The following is a 25259-nucleotide window of genomic DNA, read 5'->3' as shown; positions in this document are numbered from 1 at the left end:
AAAACTGGACAGCTATATGTAGAAGAATGAAACCCGACCATTCTCTTACACCATACACAAAGATAAATTCAAAATGGATAAAAGACCTCAACGTGAGACAGGAATCCATCAGAATCCTAGAGGAGAACATAGGCAGTAACCTCTTCGATATCAGCCACAGCAACTTCTTTCAAGATATGTCTCCAAAGGCAAAGGAAACAAAAGCGAAGATGAACTTTTGGGACTTCATCAAGATCAAAAGCTTCTGCACAGCAAAGGAAATAGTCAACAAAACAAAGAGACAACCCATGGAATGGGAGAAGATACTTGCAAATGACAGTACAGACAAAAGGTTGATATCCAGGATCTATAAAGAAATCCTCAAACTCAACACACACAAAACAGACAATCATATAAAAAAAAATGGGCAGAAGATATGAAGAGACACTTCTCCAATGAAGACATACAAATGGCTCTCAGACACATGAAAAAATGTTCATCATCACTAGCCATCAGGGAGATTAAAACTAAAACCACATTGAGATACCACCTTACACCAGTTAGAATGGCCAAAATTAACAAGACAGGAAACAACATGTGTTGGAGAGGATGTGGAGAAAGGGGAACCCTCTTACACTGTTGGTGGGAATGCAAGTTGGTGCAGCCACTTCGGAAAACAGTGTGGAGATTCCTCGAGAAATTAAAAATAGAGCTTCCCTGTGACCCTGCAATTGCACTCCTGGGTATTTACCCCAAAGATACAGATGTAGTGAAAAGAAGAGCCATCTGTACCCCAATGTTTATAGCAGCAATGGCCACGGTTGCCAAACTGTGGAAAGAACCAAGATGCCCTTCAGTGGATGAATGGATAAGGAAGATGTGGTCCATATACACTATGGAGTATTATGCCTCCATCAGAAAGGATGAATACCCAACTTTTGTAGCAACATGGATGGGACTGGAAGAGATTATGCTGAGTGAAATAAGTCAAACAGAGAGAGTCAATTATCATATGGTTTCACTTATTTGTGGAGCTTAACAAATAGCATGAAGGACAAGGGGAGATGGAGAGGAGAAGGGAGTTGAGGGAAATTGGAAGGGGAGGTGAACCATGAGAGACTATGGACTCTGAAAAACAACCTGAGGGTTTTGAAGGGGCGGGGGGTGGGAGGTTGAGGGAACCAGGTCGTGGGTACTAGAGAGGGCACGGATTGTATGGATTGTATGGAGCACTGGGTGTGGTGCAAAAACAATGAATACTGTTACGCTGAAAAGAAATTAAAATATATAGGGGTAGGGTTATGGACATTGGGGGAGGGTATGTGTTTTTGGGTAAATTGGAAGGGGAGGTGAACCATGAGAGACTATGGACTCTGAAAAACAATCTGAGGGGTTTGAAGTGGCGGGGGGGTGGGAGGTTGGGGTACCAGGTGGTGGATATTATAGAGGGCACGGCTTGCATGGAGCACTGGGTGTGGTGAAAAAATAATGAATACTGTTTTTCTGAAAATAAATAAATTGGAGAAAAAATATTAAAAAATATATTATATATATATGGAAGTAAAGAAGTGAAATGGTAACTGGAGGAGGAGTAGGTCTGGAGAGTTATTATTCTTTCCTCTTTCTCCAGTGCAACCAGATGCTACACTTTATATCCAAAACATTTCACAGATACATTTCTGTAAAATGAGCAGAAATAATGTTGTCCAACTGTTGAGCCGTGAGGTTCCCCAACATTTAATGGATGGTGAGGTGAGGAAGAACCAGCAAAAGTAGCTGAGGTTTCAGCATTAAAGTAAAATAAGGGAACATCTTTTTAGTAGTTTGAGTGTGGCTGGAATTAAAGGAAGGAGTTAATACTTGGGATGAGCTGTTGTAAAGACTCACACACAATTCTTTATTGAAATGTAGGGGAGGCAAATTTTGTCTCTGTCCTTCTAGGTTCTTTTGGCCGGTCTGTTAATTAAATTGACATAAAACAGATTAACAGGAGAAAAGCAAATTTAAGTATGTACATATAGGAATCCCATTAAAAAAACATTGAGGGGCACCTGGGTGGCTCGGTGGGTTAAAGCCTCTGCCTTCAGCTCAAGTCATGATCCCAGAGTCCTGGGATCGAGCACCACATCGGGCTCTCTGCTCAGTGGGGAGCCTGCTTCCCTTCCTCTCTCTCTGCCTGCCTCTCTGCATACTTGTGATCCCTGTCTGTCAAATAAATAAATAAAATCTTTAAAAACAAATAAACAAGCAGGCACAGCTTGTATGGAGCACTGGGTGTGGTGAAAAAATAATGAATACTGTTTTTCTGAAAATAAATAAATAGGGAAAAAAAATAGTACCCACTTCAAAACAAAAAATATATATATATATATAAATAAAAAAACAAATAAACAAACAAACAAAAATTGAGACACAAGGACAAGTGAGTCAGTTAAGGCTTGTATGCCATCCTGAGCTAAGGAATGGAACAAGGGCCTGGGAATTCCAAGGGGAGGAGGATAATTCACAATATTCTTACCGTGAGCTGATGTTTGGTAATTAGATGTTTGCCTTGCCCTACAGATAGGCCTTTCAGATACAAAATTATCCCTAGTAATGGCTCTCTTTCTGGCCAGGCCTCCTATCTAAGTTCTTTCAGGTTGTTAAAGTTCTCAAAATTTTCTTGATTCTGTTGGGTCTCAGTTACCAGATCAAAATAATCCACATGCAGAAGTGGCATATTTGGGGGTCATGTATTTTGCTCCCTCATAGAAGGATGTCTGAACCATTAAGTGTTCACATGCCTATCTTGCTCTTTTAGAGTAGACTGGGTTGAACAGTAAGTTTGTACCATTTCCCTGACATTTAACTGTGCTCCTTTTTTTTTCAGAGAGCATCTCACAGGATGCAGCAGGAGTTCAGCTTGGGAAATACTTCTGTCTAGGTCTTAATGCCTTAGCAGTTAGTTCTTTGGCATTACATGGGTCAGATCAATAAGAAGTCAGGAAGCAGATGGTTTTGACAAGGAGAACTTTCTTCAAAGGGTTTGTTGGTGGTTTTCATTTGTACCCCTCCCAAATTCCTCACTGACAGATCGACTGATATTCTCAGGAAATAGTCCATTACACAAATAGTAGTTTCTCTCTTTATACTAGTTTAAACATTAGTCTTTCATTTTGTTTCAAATACAAGATGCTCTTTTCAAGCAATGGTAAAATCTGTGTTACCTGGCAGCTTACCAAGTGGAAGATTGTAACTGACACTTTGGATTTTCACCCAGTATAAATCATCAGGATGTTGAGACTTCCCTACCAGGTTCTAGAAGAGGGCACTGGGTTGTTTTTACCAAGGAATTGGTGGCCCAGAGCCACCCCGTACAGAACTGCAGGTAATCCCTGTCCACTGGGCCTGCAGAACTCAGCTAGTTCTTCTCCTCTTAGCTCGGCACCTCATGCCACCATTAGCCCCTCAGAGAAGAAATATCTGAGACACCACATTATTTGCCTAAGGTCACACAGCTACAAAGAGGTGGAACTAAGATTCAGGCATGACAATCTGAACTCGAGAACCCAGCTTCTAACCACTTACTCGTCTGGAGAAGCCTAAGCTGGAGATATATATTTGGGAGTCTCAGCGTATGAATGCTTTTTGTAAAACTCTAAAACCAGTTGAGATCCTCAAGGGAGTGAACACAGACAGAAGAAAGGAGGCCTGACTCCTGGGGAACTCCCACATATATAAGTTGGTGACAGGAGGAGGAACCTGCAAGGGAGACTGAAAAGTTGTGGACATAGAGGTTGAGGAAACCCAGGTGAATATGGTTCCTAAAGCCAAGAGAAAAAGGTGTTCCAAAGAGAACAGAGTGATCCAGCCAGATACCATTGCTGGGTCCTGTGTGGACATTACAGTTATTTCGTTCATTCCTTTTGAGCAGTGGTAGGAAGTAGAGTGGGGGGCACAGTCACACCTTCCAGAATGAATCTAGAACAGTAATAAAAGGACACGGATTAATTTACATATTGAATTGCTGCACTAAACACTCACTAAATCACCATACTACATAATTAAGAAGATGCAGGAAAATAATGGGAAGAAAAAAAAATCAGCCCCAGCCCTGACTGAATCCTTCTGGAATGCTGCAAGCTACCCCCACATTCACCGCTGTTAACATTTTGGTATATTTCCTTCTGTTTTTGCAGCTGTGATTTTTTTTTTTTTTTTTACATACAACTGTGATTATGTAGAATACATGAAATCACATATATTGGTTTATTCTTTTAGGGGCACCTGGGTGGCTCAGTGGGTTAAAGCCTCTGCCTTCGGCTCAGGTCATGATCTCAGGGTCCTGGGATCGCGCCCCGCATTAGGCTCACTGCTCAGTGGGGAGCCTGCTTCCTCCTCCTCTCTCTCTGCCTGCCTCTCTGCCTACTTGTGATTTCCATCAAATAAATAAAGTCTAAAAAAAAAACGATTTTTAGTATAAAAGCAGTACATGTTCCTCTTAAAACATTTGAAAAAAAAAAGAGTAAAGAAAATTTTAAAAATCGGAGTAGAAGGTATAAAAGGCCTCTATAGTCTGAGTATGTATGCATTAACATTGTGGTATCAGATGTGTAGTTACATTTAGTCTGCATGACTTATCCACGGACCTTTCTTCCTGCCTGCCAACATACATATCCAAGAGGTAGTCTAGGGACAGGTTTTGTTCTGCGGAGATGGGGATGGCGTGAAAATCTAGCCTCCTAGGCCCCAACCTCAGATATTCTGATATGTAGTGGGTCTCAGTAGGTGGTCATAAAACTACCCTCTAAGAACACCCCTCAGCATTAGGCTGGGTCTAAGGAGAGGTGATACAAAGTCCCAGAACCAATTGGGATTTTAATTAGTTTTTAGAGGAGCTATTAAAAAATCTATAACCTAAGTTTTAGGAAAATTTAGATGTGGGTTGTTTTGGAAAACACTTATTCAAACAGTTAGAGTGGCTTTCTAGTACAAAACTATGTAGGATGTTAGAATCAGAAAGAATCCTGAATATAATTGAATTAAATTTTTTATAATTGAATTAAATTTTTACCGACAAAGAGGCTGAAGCCCAGAGAGCCAGTAACCTCTCAGTGCTGACACTATCTAGTTTATCAGCAGCAAAGTTAAGGATCAGACCCAGTTCTCTGACTCCCAGAATCATCCTGAAACTTGTTGGTAAAATCTATGGCAATGACTTTTCTGTGCAAGCTGTATTTCATCCTGGGAGACGACATAGTCATAAGCCTCCTGCAGTGAGAGGTGTGTCTCTTAACAGAGCTAGATTTAGAATCCTTATGGCAAGGCTTTGTGGGAGTAAAGAGAACCCTAAAATTTGGAGTCCACAGGCTTTCCTTCAAGTCTCAGTTTTTCCACTTCCTCCGTGACCGTAAGCAAACCACATAACGATTCTGAGCCTTGCTTTTTTCCACCTGAAATACAGGTATAGTATACATCTTTCTACCTGGCATAGTATTTTGAGGATGCAAAAGCACTGTGAAAATTAAAGTATTATGCAAATATAGGGGCTTGGTATTTTTATTAAGATGTCATAAAGAACTAGGTTCACAAAGAACTAGTTTCTGTATCCTACAAAGACATAATTGCCTTCCGAGCAAGATCCATGTGTGTTTCATTCTTCTGTTTCCTTATAATAAGTGCAGAATAAATATTTGCTAAATCATGGAGAGCTTTTATCACCTTTAGCAAAATGAAATGCTCATGATAATTCTCTCTGTGAGTGATGGTGTAATAGGTACTGTGAGACCCGCCATGTTTATGTAAATGCCTTCCCAGGGCTTTTAAGTTAAAAATAGGAGGGTAATCTTGTCTGATATTGCCTGTGAAGTGTGTCCTCTGCATGGTAAAAGAAGTAGCAAAAGTTGCCTTGAGACTGGAACAACATGCTGTTCTCATCAGACAGCATTTTAAGGCATGATATTTATATGTGAGAACAATAGACATTTTCCCTCTTTGTAGCCTTGTCTCAGTACACAATGCAATTTACTATAATGCTGTCTTTGTGTTTTGTCCACATTCACCATTGGATCTTTTATGGTACCCTTGTTTTAAATGTGGAAAACTAGGTAGGGTGACATACAGTAAAATGACTAACATATGGCATTCATTCCTCATTCTGTTGATATTTCTGATTTGTTAGGTTGAACTTAGGAATTAGAACTTGAAATTGCTCTGGCCTATTTATTACTTTTAGTGAAAGACAATGATGGAACAGAAGTAAAACACTCGTTTTTGGATTCATTAGCAATGTATACACAAGCTAAATGAAGTCAGCACCAAAGAATGTTGAAACTTGGGGGGGCAGCTCTAGAGATAATCTAACCCCAAAGCCCTCATTTTATAACTCAAGAGACTTCACTGACTTGCCCACTATCCCAGAGACTTAGGAAGTAAGCAGCAGATCTTATAACCTGTAGGTAGATTGGTTTTTGGTCTATAAAACATACACATTATTCTGGACGGTGTGAAGCAGGTTCATGTGACACCGTCAACTGCTTGAGGACATCTGCTTTCAGGATGAAGTCTAAAGACCAAACTATTTTTAGAGCAGTAAACTACATTCCAAGGTTTAATGCCACACACAAAGAATGCTCAGAATATACTTATTCACAAGTTGTATCTCCTTGAAAGACAGCTCTTGAAAGCAGTGGGCAGGGAACTTCTGGGAAAAGATTGGGGGTGGTGGTGTCTCCTGACTCACTCATTAAGGGGGAGAAATGCCCATAGTAGAAACAAAGCAATAAAAGCCAACCAGACACACTTCCCCTGCCCTTCTCCCTGGAATCGGTCATTTAAGGTCTATCACATTTGTGCCAGTAAAAGAAAGCACAGAGTGACTATTATCACATCAGGTAAGAATGTCCTTATGTAAGGACATAAGATATGTTCAGCCAACAGAGCCACCTCACAGTACCAAATTTCCATGCCCTAAGTAGCACAGTGATAAATACAGAAGACAAACCTAGCCTGTAGCTAAATGGGTCTTTATCCTATGAAATAGATACATTATTCCATAGTATATTAAGAAAATTCATGTGACACTGTTAGTGTATGGAAAAATATGTTACTGAGAACTCAGCAGTTTGAAAATAAGGCAGAATTAACAAGAGAAAGGAGAATGGTAGGGAAAAAGAATATCTGTCTCTTTAAGCCTGCCTGATAATGGAAGATTGAGCAGGAGGCACTGATGTCTCACTAGAGTCCTGCTTTCCAGAAGGGAAAATGCTCATGCAAACAAGGTTGCTCTAGTGCTTTCCATATTCCTCCTCATGCTGACTTCATTAAAATTTTATTAATGTGGCCTGATGTAAGAGACACAAAAGGCACACAGCCCTCATTTGACCACTATCTAGGTAGCTGATGTCTCTTTCTACAGGAGGAGATGTGTGTTGACGTGTGATGCTGGTGTAAATGAATGAACAGAATCTGTTGGATCATACTGTGTCAGTCTTGGGAAATACGCAGGCTTTTATTTTCAGACTTTTTTTTAAAGGTCCACCACTTCAATATCATTTTGACTGTTTCATTTGCATAAATATCATTACAAATGTATAACATAAACTATAATCAAAAACTAAAATATAAAATTAGGAAATACAGGGGTGCCTGGGTTGCTCAGTGGGTTAAACCTCTGCCTTCGGCTCAGGTCATGATCTCAGGATTGAGTCTCGCATTGGGCTCTCTGCTCAGCGGGGAGCCTGCTTCTCCCTCTCTCTCTGCCTGCCTCTCTGCCTACTTGTGATCTCTGTCAAATAAATAATAAATAAAATCTCTTTTAAAAAATTAAGAAATATAAGATATCTAATTTGCAGTTTGTTTCTTTCGTTTCCCAACCCTCGTTAAAAAAAAAAAAAAAGTCCTTTATTTGTTTACCAAATATACTGAACCCCTCTACCATATGCCAGACTATTCTTTTAGGAACGGAGGAAAAAGCAATGAGTAAACCAATAAACTCCCTGCCCTCATGGAGTTTATGTCCCAGTGGGGGAGACAAGCAGTGAGTAAGATAAAGGAGTAAAATAAATGGCTGGTTAGATAGCAGTTAAGGACAAAGGAACCCTTGAGGCAGAGAGGTAGTGAGATTCAGGACCAGTGGCCAGTGTAAACCTTCCTGAATAGGTGAATTTGGAGTACAGATCTGGCAGGGTTGAACAAGGGAGCCGCAGGGACACTGGGTGGAAGAGCTTTCCGGGCAGTGAGAATAGCATCTGTAATAGCCTTCAGGCTGGGGTGTGCTGTGTGGTTGTGTAACAGCAAGGAGGCAAGTGGAGAGAAAGGACCGAAGTGGGGAGAGCAGGAGGAGTTCAGCTCAGAGAACTAATGGAGATGAGAACATATGGGGTGTTGTTGGATTTTACTCTATCACTTTAAGATCTGTATCTGTTATGCACTGGTCCTATTATAGACTGAAGTGTGTTCCCGCCCCCACCGCCCAAATTCATATCTTAAAGCCTTAGCAGAGAATGTGGCTATGTGAGAAGGCAGGGCCTTTAATGAGATTATTAAGGTAAGTGAACCTAACGGTGGGGCCCTAATTAAGTAGAACTTGTGTCCTTATCAGTAGAGGAAGAGACACTAAGGATGCACAGATAGAGAAGAGACCACCTGTAAGCCAAGGAGAGGGGCCTCAGAAAAACCAAACCTACTGATAATCTTCATCTGTGAGAAAATAAACTGATGTTGTTCAAGCCACCCAGCCTGAGATATTTTGTTAGGAAAGCCTTAGCAGACTCATACACTATCTTAACACCTAGTTCACCTTGATGAAAGAACTTTCTGCTAATTAGTCAGATTGAACTTGAGCAAACTTTACCATTTTAACTGGCTGCAACACTTATTTTATAAATGTCAGTCCAGAAGAAGCCAGTTCATTCTATAAGGTACTGTATTTGAGTTAAAGAAGATGTGTACTGGGGTGCCTGGGTGGCTCAGTGGGTTAAAGCCTCTGCCTTCAGCTCAGGTCATGATCCCAGGGGATCAAGCCCCGCATCGGGCTCTCTGCTTGGCGGGGAGCCTGCTTCCTCCTCTCTCTCTCTCTGCCTGCCTCTCTACCTACTTGTGATCTCTGTCTGTCAAATAAATAAATAAAATCTTAAAAAAAAAAACACAAAAAGATGTGTACTGATAAGTCATCCAGAGCAGAGCTAGCAAGCCAGTCCAGCCAGATAAGCAGTTTTCTTTTGCACTGGCAGTTTGGAAGTAGCTCTTATATTTCTTTTGTTTCTGTCTCTCTTTTTTAAATAAAATGTAAAAGAATTGGCCTTTAGCTGATATGAATGAAGAAGTAAAATGCTGTGCCTTCTCTTTCTATCCCTCCCCCCCCAAAACATGTTCCCTCTTCTTAACACCACAGAAATGATGAGGGGTGATGATTGGGTGCTTTTGGAGGTTTATTATTTGTACCTCCAAAAGGCTGTGGAAAAATCAAGTACTTATCCTCCTTTCATATATAAACTTTGTTTTGGAATACCAAAAAGTTGATGAGAGAAAGTTCTTCATAGTAGAATTTCAGCTCTTAATATAGTGAGAATGACAGGAAACCACCCTTTGGGAAATCCCTCATGAAATGAGGGGTCTAAGCAATGACTATCAGTGGCCACTAAAACCACTGGGCAAAGGTTGATGGAATTTCCTATGGAAGGATCAGGCTGCCACCCCCTGAACCCAGTGGATCAAATCCACAGGAAGAGGATCACAAGATATTGGGTGCCTTCTGAACACACGCTGCAGGAAGAACACAGCCCCACCTGTAGAAAATTCTTGCCAAAGACGTACTTTAAGAAGGTAGCTACTACTTCACCCCAGTGAAGGAATCAAGGGTTGCCAAATTTTTTTTTTAAGATTTTATTTATTTATTTGACAGAGAGAGATCACAAATAGGCAGAGAGGCAGGCAGAGAGAGAGAGAGAGAGGAGGAAACAGGCTCCCTGCTGAGCAGAGAGCCCGACACAGGACTCCATCCCAGGACCCTGAGATCATGACCTGAGCCGAAGGCAGCGGCTTAACCCACCGAGCCACCCAGGCGCCCAAGGGTTGCCAAATTTTTCAAGAGAAGCTAGGAATCAAGATGCTTTTATATAACTTCTCCATTTAAAAATATTTTCTTTTTTTAACAGTTGGAAAACTGTGTGGGTCAAACCAAATAAACCTGGCAGCTCTCCCTTACTAAAGTCCAGCATGTCATTTTTGTGTCCCTCTGCCGTCCTGTTCTTCTTGTCTTCCGGTGCCAGGGCCTCTGGAATGTCTTCCTCAATTCTTTGATCTGCATCTGTTTTCTCACTTCTGACTTCCTATGATACTTGTGGTTCGGTATCTGTGATATTGTGATTTATCATAAGAAATGTATTTTTGATCTTCCTTCATGGTTCCTGACTCAAAGCTCTCAAAACCCTTGAACATCACAAGCAGTAAGAGCAGTGGGATCATATTTTATTATAATATTTGGTCTTCTGTCCTCAGTTCCTAAATTTGAGTTACATCCATAAAGGTGAAATGGGTGTCTCATTATTCATGACAAGGCCCTTTCAGCCACACCTGAGCTTATGTTAACGAGGTGACTTTTGGAAAACCCCAGGGTAACCTAAAAATGGGAGTTGGTTGCTAGGGGAGGCAACCATGTGGTTAAGATTTGGAACTTCAGCCCAGTTCCCCAATGTCCAGGGAGAGGTGAGGGACTGAAGATTGAGTCACCAATAGCCAGTGATTTTAGTCAGTCATCCTATGTAATAAAGCCTCCAGAAAAACCCAGTGGGGTAGAGATGGTGAACATGTGGAGGTGCCAGGACAATGGCATGTCTGGGAAAGGCACGGAAACTCTGAGCTTCTTCCCAGCTACCTTGCTCTAGTCATCTCTTCCATCTGGCTGTTCCTGAATTATATACTTTTACAATAAACCAGTAATTTAGTGAGTAAACTGTTTTTTTTTTGAGTTCTGTGAGCCACTCTAACAAATTAGCAAACTTGATAGAGGTCGTGGGAACTTGCCATTTATTGTGGGTATGTCCACCAACGTGGACTTGTGATTGGTGTCTGGACTGGGAAGGAGCAGCAGTCTTGTGGGACCAAGCCCTGAATTTATGGATCTGACACTATCACCTGGTAGACAGTGTCAGCACTGAGTTCAGCTGTAGGGCCCCTGATCAGTATTGGCAGAATAGAGTTAATTGCTTGATGGTGTTAGAAAACACACTTTGGAGTACTCTACCCTTATAGGACATGGTTATGTGCTTTTGTTAATACTTTTCTAATCATTTTATGTGGTTGTACTTGTCTTCCCTACAATCCCTCATGTTCTTAGAAGGCATTTTGTCAGTATTCTGCCATTTGCTTTTCTCTGTAGCACCCAAATATGTTCACTGTTTTTGAAACTTAGAAAATGAGTTATATAGCAAGCAGATATACACAAATGCTAGGAGTTACTAAATACTCAGCAGTTGTTAATTATTTTATCTGTAGCAGCAAAATAGCACCATCAAAAATACTGATCTAAAAATGTCCATTTTCTTGAAACTTACCTGTTAGCATGCACCTAATATTTCTTTAAAATACCACATTCTATTTTTGGAGACTATCTAACTTTTAAAAATAGAATTTTCCAATTCTTGGATATCCAATAATCTACAAAAGAGATTGTGCTGTATGATGTTTTATTCTATGGTTTTGTGTTTGTTTAAATAATGATAATCTTACATTAATTGACACATTTGATTGCATGCACTATCTCATGTCATCCTTATCAATCAATAGCATCTGATCATAAATGCTATGATTATATTCATTTTAAAGATAGGGCCCTAGGAAGTTACGTAGCCAACAGAGGTTACACAGCTAGAAAGCACAGAGGCCTGTATTGAACCATTACTGGTTCAAGATAGCACTAGCTGCTCTAAGAAGGAAACTCCAAAATGTATAGTTGCTCAAATGTGGTAAGAAGTGTGTTTCTAATTCCCATAAAATCCAAATTGGGGCTTGTGATTAGCAACAGGTTCTCCTCCAGGCTGTGAACCAGAGTCTGAGGCTCCTTACAGCACATGAGCCTCAAGGTCGTCAAAGAGAGAGCATGGAGAATGGTGTATAAGAAGATTTTCTGCCAGGGATGGTAATGGCACAGAGTACTCTAGTCCACTGGCCTGATTCAGTCACATAGCCACACTTACCTGAAAGGCAACTGAGAAATGTAGTCCCTCAGTGTGTCCAGGAAGAAGAGGAAATGCTCCAGCACCCAAGATGCTCTGAATGTGTAACCCATGCACATAGCCATTGTGATAAACTGTGTCATAGATTAACTTTAGAATTAGACGTGATATGTTATATATTACATGTACTTCGAAAGGTTCTGGTGGATGAAAACACCTCCTATGTGTTTTGAAATTTTGTTTCTTAAGTCTCTCTATGTGGAATGTTTTCTCAATGTCATTTGTTCTATTTGTAAATGCCTGTATTGCTTTGACAGAACTATCTTGCTTCAAGCTCTATTTTTAAAAAACAGAAAACCAAACCCTCAGAATTATGAAACCAATGAATAAAATATTTCCAAGTTCTTTTTTTGGACCATGTCTGTCCAGATTTTATTTTCCTGACCCCACCAAAGGAGGATAATAATTTGTTTAAGAGACTCTTCCCTCTTCCCTTGACTCTTGTGGCAGATCTCAACAATTCTCCTAAGAGTGGAAAAGATGGATTCAAATATAACCACTAAATAAAGGCTTTGAGACTTTTAAAATTAAATCGTGTGCTTCAGGCTTTCTTGGAAACCACAAAAGAACAGTCACTAAGGTGGTCTTAAGAGATTTAAAGACATGAATATGAATGATAGGAAGTCTCAGCTACTACTTAGATTGTGATTAGTACATCAAGGGATTATATAATTTCTGTGATATTTTGTCTTTAACTTTCTCTTTTTAAAATCTTAGACTAAATTTGTTATTATATAATGTACTTGATTTTATAACAAGATATAGGCCTACGAATATTGGCTTTGAGTTAGTTTAATTTATAAGTGGATAATTCTTCAAGGAATATTAACTTCAAGGATCTTTGTGTGTCGGTCAGGGAATTCACAAGAAAGCCGAGAATTTTATGTTTACAAGGCAGTGAGTTCCACTGGTGTGGAGCTGTTGACATCTGAGAACTCTAGAGCTCCATCTCTGTTCTAAACACAACCACTTGGAAAATGGAAAAGTTTGTCTATACTTTAAAAAATGTCTATTTAAAAGAATCTGCTATGCCAAACTAGTTTGACTTTTTAATCAAACTAGTTGGTTATACTAGTTAAAACGCTTGAGATTCTTTATGCATTCATAAGTATAGCCCCTTGAGGGTGTGTTTTAGTCATTTCACTCAGCATTTCCAGAGTGTGCCTTCTGGGTCAAGCACTTTGACAAGTGCAAAAAATACAGAGTCCTGTGTAAGACCAGTTCCTGCCTCCTACTGACTTTCACTTATAGAGGCTACAAATTCAAAGCAGACCAAGACCAAGACAGTTACATAACAGGACAAGAAGTGCTCAGCTGGGTGCCAGAAGAGCTAGAAGAAGAGCTTCTAGAATGGGTTGGGGATCCTGTCAAGGAAGTCTTTACTTGAGAAAGAACCAGAAAAGGACATGGAATCATGGTTAGAGAGGGATGTGAGTGGGGCATGCAACAAAAAGTAGAGGAAAACAACCCAAAATGAACTCATTACTGCTATTTCATGTTGATTTTTATGTGCTATTTATCATTAGTTATAAATTTTCCTAAAAGTGCACTTGCATTTAAATGGTTTTAAGACAACCTTGTTAAGTTCTTAATGCTTATAGGGTACCCAAGAGTCTACACAGTCCTTAGACAATGTAAAATACTTTATTGCACTTTTCAGTGCTGACACATAAGTTCATTGTAGAAAATGGTCTCTTTTTAGCTACAAGAGGAATTCCAGTCCACATGTCAAAAGAACATTTCAAGATGAATACTTGTATAAAATATTCTCTTAAACAGCTCCCATGTTTGTAATGTGATTTGATGCTCCATTGACACACGGAAAGCTTCAAATACATTCTGGATCAAATGTTTTCAGACCAAGGGCATTTATTTTCTGATGAGTCAGAAGATCATATTGATGGGTGAAACTGGGGAAGTACTGTCATTCGGACAGATGGTCAACCGTTTTATTACTTTCAACACCAAGATTACCCGAATGGGTTTTGTAATTGCAAAATCCCTTTTGACTAGATGATGATTTGGGAAAGAGGTAACTCTGAGAAGTTAATCTTAACTAGTTTGTCTAGTTGAGCATTTCTGTCTTACATAAATAGCAAATTTTATACAAATCTCTGTGCATTTTCGAAGTATTTTGTCCATGTACTGTTAACAGCTATCTCCAGACCTCTGTCATCTTTTGCAATCCTTTTTCTCTTCCTTCCTAACTCTCCTTGATGCTTTGTAGTTTAGCTTGGTTTATTTAGATGTTCTTCTATCATAAACCTGGAGGGGGGAGTGTCAGAGATAAGTTTGAATTGGCCATCTGTGTTTTTGTAAATCTCAAGGGATTGCTATCAAGGCATAGGGCAAGAATTTCTTCCTTTTAGCTCTGGTCTTTTCCTTGGTCAGCAGGAAATCAGTTGCCTTAAGACCAACATCCCGCCGGTCAAGTAGCAGGCCATCTGCTTGGACATATGTTCACTCTTTGATCTTTAAACAATTAATTTATTCTCTGATGCCTGGACCACCAGGCCTGCCAGGAGGTCCCACTGGACTCTCCCTGTATCTCTGCGAAACATGAAGACAGATTTCCCTGTGAGCTTTTCTCTTAGGGGACAGATATTTTAACAGACCTGATTGGACAATGCCAACCTATTTGTGAACAGAACCTGATGGTGTTAATGTTTCTTCTATGGGGATCTGCCTTGTAGATTCATTCCCAGCTAGCCTTTTTTCTTAATATTATCATATGGAGTATTATTCTCCACTGGGTAGGAATTGTCATTTCTGCTTTATTCTTTTTTCTTTATTATTATTATGGTAAAATATGCATAACGAAATTTACCAAGTTAACCAGTTTTGAATGCAGAGTTCAGTGGCATTTAGTACATTCATATTGTTATGTAACCATCACCACCATCCATCTCCAGAACCTTTTCATCTTCTCAGACTGAAAATTTATACCCACTAAACGGTACTGTCCATTCCCTCTCCCGCAGCGCCTGGCAGCCACCATCCTATTTCCTGTCTCTATGAACTTAACTAATAGATACCTCATGTAAGTGGAACCCTACAATATTTGTTCTTTTGTATTTGGCTTATTTCACTTAGCACAATATCTTCAAAGTTCATTCATATTGTAGCATGTGTCAGAGTTTCCTTCATTTTTAGGGTCAAATAATATTCCAAATAATATTATTATTTCCTTCATTTTTAGGGTCAAATAATATTCCAAATAATATTACATCAAATTTTGTTTATGAACTCTTGGGTTGTTTCCACCTTTTGGCTATTGAGTCCTTGCTTTCACTTGTTTGGGGTATATATCCATAAGTGGAATTATTGGATCATATGGTAACTTTATGTTTACTTCTTTGGGGAACTCCCATCCTGTTTTCCATCAGGGTTTTGCCTCATTCTGGATCCCTGTCATAGCTGCATGACTCTCTTCATGACCAAAGAGGATGAGATTAGGGATGAAATTGACTGAGGGACTTCTACTCTTTCAGGGATTTTTTTTTTTTTTGTCTGTTTAGAAGAATTAAAAAAAAAAAAAAAAAAAACTGATGAAAGATACCTGGGGGGAAAATTCTCTTTTGCCTCCTTTTAAGGAATTCCTGGAAGAATAACAGCTCCATCAACATTGAGCTCTGGGAATTGTGAGAATTGAGATTCTTGTGCCTGATGTGACAAAGACTGCTGGGTAGTGGAATTAAACAACGCACTCTGTTCTAACTCCTGCTAGGTTAATGACGTATCACAAGAAACAAAAGAGCCACAAGCTTTTCTACTGTGGACTCCTCAGGTGCAATATTTCCATATGGTGAGATCCAAGTTTGGCCCTCAGATGTAATAATGAGCCCAGATTCTGGGACACCGTTCCCAAAAGCATGAGCCTTGTGAGTGAACTCACTGATACTTGTATCCCAGGAGATACCACAGAGACTGCCTCACCCAGCTCGCTACCTGAGGCAACAGACCTCACCCTGGTAGGTTACAGGTTGCTTCCTGCCTTGCACATGGAAAAACTCAGTGCCCAGAAAATGTTTGCTATTCTCTAGAACTTTCCAAATTCTTGACTTATGTCAGCTCCTCTAACAGGACTTGAGGATTGAGGTTCAAGAATACTGTCTACCCTCAAACTACAAATCAGTTAGAGCTTAGCTGTCACTCCATCTAAAACATAGGCTCGTTTCATATTTGGTTGCATGAGAGGGCGTCATTCCCACTCTAGGCTTGTCCACTTTGCTAGCTGCCTCTAATGGCCTTGCCCTGGGCTCGAACTCACTTCTGTTTAGTCCTTAGGAAAAACTTGTTTAGAGAGCAGAATTAGAGAGGATTACCTAAGGGATATGCAGTCCTTCTGTTCTTCTTAGAAGCTCCCGGCATTTATCTATCCCTGGATTAAGCCAGATCATCAAAAATAGGAATTCCTGGCTGACATTGTCCTGACCCCTTATGGAACAGCTTTTACTGTTTTCTATCAGAGCCTGCGTCCTTTGAGTAAAGCTAACACTCAGCCCTACAAAACTCCTTGTTGTACAACTGATGTCTTCACTCACCCACTAACCGTGGTACCTTCTGTGTATAAAGCCCCGTAAGAGAAATAGTTCCCAGGCCTTGTATCAGGAATAGTTGTTCCCTTGAGCAGTTGGTTTGTTGTGATTCTGGACACACATGAAACACCTCTCTGGTTATGGAATGAGGAAGCTGAGAGATGGGGCAACAGGCTGCCTCCAGCATGGATAGAAGTCAGGTGAGAGTTTGTGTGTTAATCTCATGCCTGTCTTTACCTTATTTTGTAAGCTCCTATTTTTCTTTCAGTCTCATTGCCTCACTTTTGAGGTTGTTGAATTATTGGAATTTTTGCAAGTTATTCCGATCCCTTAGGGAGTAAAACGTAAATGTGAATCAGGTATTCTCATTTGCTTTGGAAGACAAAATGTATATTATTACTTTTCAGAGAACTAGAATATGTTCAATAAAATTGACCTTAAAACCATTAACTACTGTTCTGAATATGACGAAAATGTAAGTTCTGTGCCCTCAGAAGCCTTTGCTATCTTGTTCATTCTGTACTTGCCATTGCTAGTGCCATGTTTAACAGGTAGTAGACGCTCACTAAACATCCCCTGCAAGATTTGACCAAACAGGATCTCTGCACCGAACCGTTACCAGCGTCACGGTCTGGAGATTCTGAGACGCAAGGAGAGTCTGTGGTTCTAGTACTTCCTCTGCCCTCATCACTTAATGGGTGGACACAGTTGGCCCTTCTAATGCTCTCCTGTCTCCCTCTCTGCAGACTCATATTTCAAGACTCCCTCCTGGTGCAGTGGCCGGACAGTCCGTGGCAATCGAAGGTGGGGTTTGCCGCCTGGAGAACCCGATGAACTGACCCTTCAGGCCGATCGTGAAGCGTCCAAGAGACATTTCAGAGCCTGAGCATTTCGGGGCTTTTTAACTGAAGTTGGATGTTTTATCTTCGCCGTTTTATAATCCCTCTCGCAGCCTCGTGCACCGCTTGCGACACTAGTGCTGCTGTAGTTAGCGCTTAGTGACCTGCGGACCTGAGTGTGTGTGTGTGTGCGCGCGTGCGTGTGTGCAGGGCGTGCGCTTGCTTCTCCCTCCATGAAATACAAACCCCTTATCGTGTAACCTAAGACCGGGAATGATTAAATCACCTTTACAAAACGTGTGCTGTACTGTTTACAAGTAAAACCTAATGTTGCAAAGGAAACGTTTTTGATTTCATACAGAGGTACCAGCTGTCGTTGGTGTAATGTGTCTGAGCTGAAGAGTAAACCTCCTTGTTTAAATGAGTTGACAGTGGTAGTGCTCCATTTAATAACAGTACTAAGTGATAAAGTGTTTTTATTTGTTAACCAGTTTAAGTGGATCCTGTGCTAACTTAAACTGTTATTCTCATCCCCCATATGGGGCATTTTTCTTTAACAAAGAATGGTTTCAGTGAAACAATCTAGCAGAGAATTAAGGTCAGAACCTTTTTAAATAAAAATAGTCTTATTGATAAAGTTTGTACTTCTTTCCTCAAGCTTTTCTAAGCTTAAATACTGCATATGTTCAAGCTATATGTACTATATTATGAGAGAATATGTAAAGAGAACATACAAGAATGCACAGTCCTTAATTTGTGTATAATGGAATGTTATTTACAATGTAACACTGTAAATAAGAAAGCAAAATTTATGGGAAAATTCAATATTATCTTTGTTTCTTGTTTAAATATATTTTTAAGATAAAGGCACAAAAATAAAAGAAGCGTATTACTGAGTGTAGTGTGTGATTAGTGTGTGATTCCTCTTCTCAGACTAATAAATTATCTTTTGAATCCTAGATTGGAGAGCCATTTTTTATTTTATTTGTAAAAAGTTACTTCTTGCAGAAATCATACCTTTATTTATTTATTTTTTTGCTATGGTTCTGATAGTTCAAAACCAGTCTTTACGCAAGTTAGGCTGGACACTAACAAGATGAAAGTTGAGCTTCGTTCATGATTGAGTGGTCAGTATCAAGACCTAAAGTTTTTATTGCAGGTTGATTAAAAAAAATAAAGGGGAGGAATAAGAACTCTTTGCTTTGGAAAATTGTAGTGGCAGCTGAAAACCCAAGGGTTTCAGTTGATAAATTGTTTCTAACTATTATATTTAGTGATTCTGGAGCCACATAAGGAAACCAAGACTTTTCTTTTGATTTTGTGTAAGAAGTGGCTATCAAGAAGATACTAAAGATAGCCTCCCTCAGGGAGAGGAAGTTCCCTGCACCATATAATCATGGTCCTGGGCGGTAACTGATAAAGCCCCAGATGAAATTATACACTCGACATCGATGTATGGCCAAATTATAAAGGAAAGACAACCAAAATGGAGTGGGTGTAAATATGAATGATTTGGGAGTTGCTGATTTATATTCCTTGTACAGGCAATTACATTGGTCTCGCTGTGTTCTTGTAGACAGGTTGGTGCCGTGGTATCTGTTTCTCATTCTTAATGAGGCTGAGAACTTAGTAAGCGATGGGCTGGCTGGTGGGGAGCCTTTGGCTTCAAAAGCTTTCAAAAAGACCTGTTACCTGTTGGCAGGGTTTTTTGAGGAACTGGACTGGATCACATAAAACTATCAGGACACTTTGGAGTCTGAAAATCATCTGACCTACTTCACCAGGAATGCCATTTCTTTTCATCTTCTTTTGACTTTATTCTACTCATATTTAAAAGTTTGGGCTTGTTCAAGACCCCTTTTATGAAGAGTTTAAAAACTGGTCAGTGTAAAAGAGGCTTTATTCTCCAATTCCCTTTTTTTTTTTTTTTTTTTAATTTAAGGAATAGTGCCAAACCAGGAGGGAAAAAAAAAAAAAAAAAAAAAAAAGGTGATAGAATCATGGAGGCAAAAAACATAAAGGGTGGTGTAAATTCCTTAGTGATCAGTTCAGATATTAAAGAGCAGATTCTGGAACCAGAGGATAATCTACCTCATTTCACACAAGAGTAGAAAGGGTTGAAAGATAAGAAAGTAATCTCATTCCCTAGTCTGCCTTATATCATCAAGATGCTGAAGCAGTATTTTAACATGGATGATCTTTACTATAGGCCTATTTTCTGCTTCTCTTTAAGCCCTGATGGTTGGATGCTTGGTTCTCTTGAGTATAAGTAAACCTGGTCTGGATTCCTCAAGGCTAACCCTGTGATCCTGCTCTGGGTTTGGCAACGGGAGTTTTCTGGAAGTGGCCAGGAAATGGAGGGCATGTGCTCTACCTGCAGGAACCCGCAGCACCTGTCCTGAGTGCCGAGGCCTGAAGGCCTTGCCTGGGCCCATCCTCCTCGCTTATCAGCTCTGCCTCTTTTGTCTGCCTCCTGTGTGTCTGACGAGGGCAGACCCTTCCTCCTCTTTTCCTTGCTGCTTTGAATTGTGAAGTTGAAGTCTGACAGCAATGTCTGTTAGAATTGTGGACAAAGTATGTATAAATAAGTCCTAAATGCTAGTGTGTGGCACTTGTCTATGAGCAAAATAGATGACTTTTAGCTCATAGCTGTGGGGACCTCTCTTTGGCTGCTCAAAAGTCTTTTTTGCCTAATTGCTCACTGTGTCCCATGTTTGAGAGTGATGATGGTACATTGTTCACCTGCAAATAAGTGGGGTCATTATTCTGTTCTGAAGCACAGGTAAGAGTGGGGAGGGAGGAAAGGATGTTGTGAAGAAGGGAACATTTAGAAAAATCCTGAAATTATTCTTGAATCTTGAGATTGTATTAAATTATTGTGGAATTTTTTTAAAAAATCTGGAGCACTGGGTGTTAATACTCAAACAATTATGGAATACTATACCAAAAACTAAATGATGCACTGCATGTGACTAACATAATAAAAAAAAAAGAAAATAAATTTAAAAATCTGGTCATTGTTTTAAAAGCAATTCATGCTCACTACAAAAAATCAGAAAATAAATAAGGAAAGCAAAAACAAAACAAAACAAAACAAAAAACAGAAAAAACCAGCCCAACAAAAATGAACTCATAACCCCACTTCCCTAGAGACAATATTTAGTAACACTTTATCTTGTATCCCTAGACTTTTTATGCATGAATTTTCTATGTTTTTAACACCAAAATGGGTTTACATAACCTGCTGTTTTCACTTAAGTCTATCCTAGAAGGATGTCCAGACTTATAAGAATTACCTCATTTATTATTGGTTCGGCTACTGCTGTTCAGTACATATATTCTATCCTTAGTGTTCTATAGAAACATATCCCAGGACTAACCGTATAGTCAGCTTCTGTTTTCTTCGGCCACAGGTCCGCACAGTGAGCACCGTGCCAAAGTCTGATTTGCCAATGAAAGCCAGCCGAGCAGGGGTCCTAGAGCAGACCACTGTCATTGCCCATTGATCCTCCAGTTCAGAGTGCCTCAGAAAACATTCAGTGGCTAACATCTGCACCTCTATGTCTGAGGACTTGTTCTGGAACTATAGAAACCTGCACTGTCCCTGCACACAGCAGACCAGAAATGCCCAGGAATCAGCATGCCCCAGAAGCAGCTCCCAACCACTGATGAACAGGAGTTGTATAAATATGCTCACTCCCTTGCTTTGTGGGTGGTATAAGTCTGGGGTATGTGTTTTACCCTGTTTTTGAGAGATTTCCCACAGAAATTAAGCTTCAGTTCCCCTCTGTGGTAGTTGACTTATTAATACACCTCATGTTGGCCTTCTTCCTTTCCCTGTACCCTTCTTCATTCCCCTATTTGTGTGTCCTGGGGTTATCTCCCAGACAAACTACTCTCACTTGCCACCTTGTCACAGGGTTGCTTCTTGAGGACTTGAAGCTAAGAAACATTCCATTCTCCTTGGCCAAAAGGCCTTGATGGGCCTTTATACCCTCTTCTGCTGAGAGGGTGGCCTCACCTGTCTGCTTGGGGCCCGGTTTGGGAAGCAGATGTGTTTCTGATGAACCATCTTCATCCCTCATATCTGATTGAACATTCTCCAAGTGATAAGACTGGATGTGGCACAGAAGCGGAAGGAAGTTCACAGGTTGGTCAGTGATGCCAGGCACCGGACAGCTGGAGACAGGTGCATACTTTTAAGGAGGTGGGGAAAAAACAAGCTGAAGAGCAGCAGTCCATCAAGGATTGAGGGACTCCTTCAGGGAAGGGATCTGGAATTGTGTTAATGGTACTCGGAAGAAACCATAGCCAAGGGTGTGTGATGACTTTAAGAGATCTGAAGAGACAAAACAGTGGTAACCAGTGTCCCCACGTCATGAACACATCTCCAAGATGACCACACTGTAACAACCAATATGGCACCCACTTTCAGAATGCCGTCTCTCAAGCCTGGGTATCCCCAACATAATTTTATGGTGAAATTTTTAAAAAATGCCTCCCAACATTTTTCTGAAAACAAAATGCTTATTAAGTCAAGCACATCAACTTTTTTTTTTTAAACATAAACCCTACAATTGTTCAACATTGTGACTCCCTTTATGCCAAGAAGGCCAGTCTCCCATCCAACTTAAGGTTCCAGTAGTTAGTCGTGGTGTGAAGGACTGAAGGGGAACTATGAGTGGAAGCTACTCCTCCCTCCCAGGAACACTTGCCCAAGAAAAGGTTGAGCCCAGAAGAAATGAGTCCATATGAATATGATTAAGTTGTTTTACTTCAGTTATATCCTAAACCGTTCCCAAATCCTGATTAAGCAGGGATGGAGATGGGTGGGTAAACGCAGTAGGCTGCACAGGTTGGAAATGAGTGAACAGGAGGTTGACAGCATAAAAGTAATCCTTTCACATTAATATTTGCTCTGGAGCATTAAGAATTCTTAAGGAGTACACACTGCTTTTCCAAAATACTTAATTTGGGTTCAAGTTTATAAGGTATTAGTCCAAATACCTATCATCAGAGACCTACAGGCTGATGAAAGTGATCAGGCAGTTTTTCTTTGCCCACATAGTACTACCTCTGAAGTGTATGGCCACAGGAAGGATTAAATCTAAAACTGGCAAGGGCCTCGCTCCGAAGCTGTGCACTTCCAGAAGTCCATCAGCCAAGCCCAAGGTGGTTCATTGTGACCAGTTGCAGAATGCAGCCGACAGAGCAAGCACGGTGGTTTCTTTTTTATGTGGTTGATCCCCAAGCCTTGAAACCACAGTGGCGAAGCTGGAAACACTGGGCTAGGTTTTCTCGGCCCTGATGGAGATTTCACTGATTGTCAGCAGAGCTTCAGAACCTGGACAGAAAAAAATAATCAGTTCCTTTAATCACTGCTGTTGCTGTTACGTCAGGGGTCCAAAAGATTGCTCCTCAAATGGAGGAGCCTTGGGAAATCCAGCAATGCTTACAAAATAGAAGACCTTGTTCTTCTCATAGATTAAGAAAAATACGTTCTTCTTTTTAAATATAATTTTATTTTTTCAGTGTTCCAAGAATCATTGTTTATGCACCACACCCAGAAAAATATGTTCTTTTTCATTGATAAGCATAGTTAGATTTTAATCTGTCCCCCCAAGTTATCCCCCCAAAACCTATTAACTAGTAGCCTTTTCCATCTAGTTAATGGTAACTCCATCCTTCTGGGTGCTCAGGCCCAAATTCTTGGGGTCTTTTTTTTTTTTTTTTTAATCTATTGTTGCATAACCTCCCTAAATCTTAGTAGTTTCGACAAGTATTTTGTTTTCTCACAGTTGTGTCAATTAGGCTGGGCTTCACCTAGTGGGTTTTCTGTGACTCTTGTCGGTAGTCACAGGTGTGCTGTGTTGAGCTGGAGTGTGAGCTTGGAGCTGGGCCCGATGAGCTTCCTTCCTTTTCTTTGCAAGCTCAAGGTCTTTCCTTCTGCTTGTGGCCACTCTACATGGTCTTTGCATGCTGCTTCTCCCATAAGACGTGGCAGCTCAAGTTCCCAGGAGCATTGAAAGCAAAAACTAACAGGGCCTTTTAAGGTTTAAATGGTCAGAACTGGCCCAGCCTTACTTTTGCCACATATATTGCTCAAATCAAGTCACTGGGCTCAACCCAGATTCATGAGGGGCCTGCATCAGGTATTAATACAGAGACAAGGCTCTTTGGGGGGCCACCAAACTGAACTTCTTGAATCTGCTTTTTCTCCTATTTTGGAACCAATCCATTACTAAATGCTATTGTCCTGAATTCAACCACTTCTCCCCCTCTCCACCTCTACCATCCAGATCATCTCTTCCCCAAGTTACAACAACAGCAGCCTCCCCACAGCCGCAGTTACATGCCCACTCAGCAGCCAGGAGGAGTCTGATCATGATGCTCCTCTGCTCAAAACCTGACAGTACACCGTGCCCCACTGTCCTTACAAGACCCTGGGATCTGCTCCCTGTCATTCTCCAACTCACTTCCCGTTATAACCCTTGCTCACTCTGCTCCAGTCATCCTGGCATCCTTGCCATTCCAGCAGCCCAGACCACCTCCCATCTCAGAGCCACTGCACGTGCCTTTACCTCTCCTCCTTTCCAGATGGATCCACATGGCTTGCCACTCCCTTATTTTCTTCAATTCTTTGCTTAAATGTTACTGTCTCTCTCTTTTTTAAAGATTTTATTTATTTCGTTAGCTAGTTAATTGTCAGAGAGAGAGAATGCACACACGAGCAGGGGGAGTGGCAGGCAGAGAGAGAAGCAGTATCCCCACTGAGCATGGAGCCTGATGCAGGACTTGATCCCAGGATCCCGGGATCATGACCTAGCTCAAGGCAAATGCTTAACTGACTGAGCAACCCAGGTGTCCCTATATGTTACCTTCTCAATGAGCACCCTTCTCACCACCCTCCGCCCACCACTCTGCGTCCTGTCCCCTTTCTGCTTTATTTTTTCCTTCTGGCACTCGCCTTTCCAATCTACCATATCATTGACACTTTGGTTTGGTTTAGGTGTCTCCCTCCATTTGCAGGTACACTCCCTGTTGAAAACAGGAATTTTCCTGTTGTTCATACTATACTTCCAGGACTGAGAACAGTGCCTGGTACATCATAGGTCCTCACTAAATGTTTGTTGAGTGAATAAATATTTGTTGAGTAAATAAATGGTTCTTCATGGTGACATGGAAGGGGCACTATGGAACAGTGTATTAGTTTTCTATTTCTGCCATAACAAATTGTTATAAACTTAACAGCTTAGAACAACACATATGTATTATCTAACAATTCTGTTAGTCAGAAATCCTCAGCTGGATTATTTGCTCCAGCACCTGAAAGGCTAAAATCAAGGTGTTGGCAGGGCTGCATTCCTTGCGCAGGGGCCATACTAATCTTCTCTGTATTGTTCCAATTTTAGTATATGTGCTGCCGAAGCGAGCACGGCAGGGCTGCATTCCTTCTGGGAGGCACTAGGAGAGAATTTGTTTCCAGCTCATTCAGGTTGTTGGCAGAATTTAGTTCCATGAGGTTGTAAGAATGAAATCCCCCTTTCCTTGCTGGCTGTTGGCTGAAGAAAGTAAATATAGGGGTGCCTGGGTGGCTCCGTGGGTTAAAGCCTCTGCCTTTGGCTCAGATCATGATCTCAGGGTCCTGGGATCAAGCCCCGCATTGGGCTCTTTGCTCAGCAGGGAGC

At 40.7% G+C, this 25259-nt stretch overlaps 1 protein-coding gene and 1 pseudogene across 3 annotated transcripts in view; one reads left to right on the top strand and one right to left on the bottom strand.

The window, feature by feature from the left end:
- The window catches only part of TASP1 (taspase 1), a 283764-nt gene extending 265359 nt beyond the window's left edge, over positions 1-18405 (top strand). For all 3 annotated transcript variants that reach the window (XM_044263461.1, XM_044263466.1, XM_044263465.1), the window contains one exon: positions 17479-18405. In XM_044263461.1, the coding sequence (XP_044119396.1) occupies positions 17479-17571 (93 nt within the window). In that variant the 3' untranslated portion in view covers positions 17572-18405. The remainder of the gene's footprint in view (positions 1-17478) is intronic.
- A 6502-nt stretch (positions 18406-24907) lies between these two features.
- Positions 24908-25007, bottom strand: LOC122916634 (annotated as a pseudogene).
- Between the last annotated feature and the right edge of the window lie 252 nt (positions 25008-25259).

Source organism: Neovison vison, chromosome 8 (assembly GCF_020171115.1).
Source record: "Neovison vison isolate M4711 chromosome 8, ASM_NN_V1, whole genome shotgun sequence".
NCBI classification, from domain to species: Eukaryota; Metazoa; Chordata; class Mammalia; order Carnivora; family Mustelidae; genus Neogale; species Neogale vison.
The sequence above is the reverse complement of the archived record's forward strand: the minus strand, read 5'-3'. Positions and strand labels throughout refer to the sequence as shown.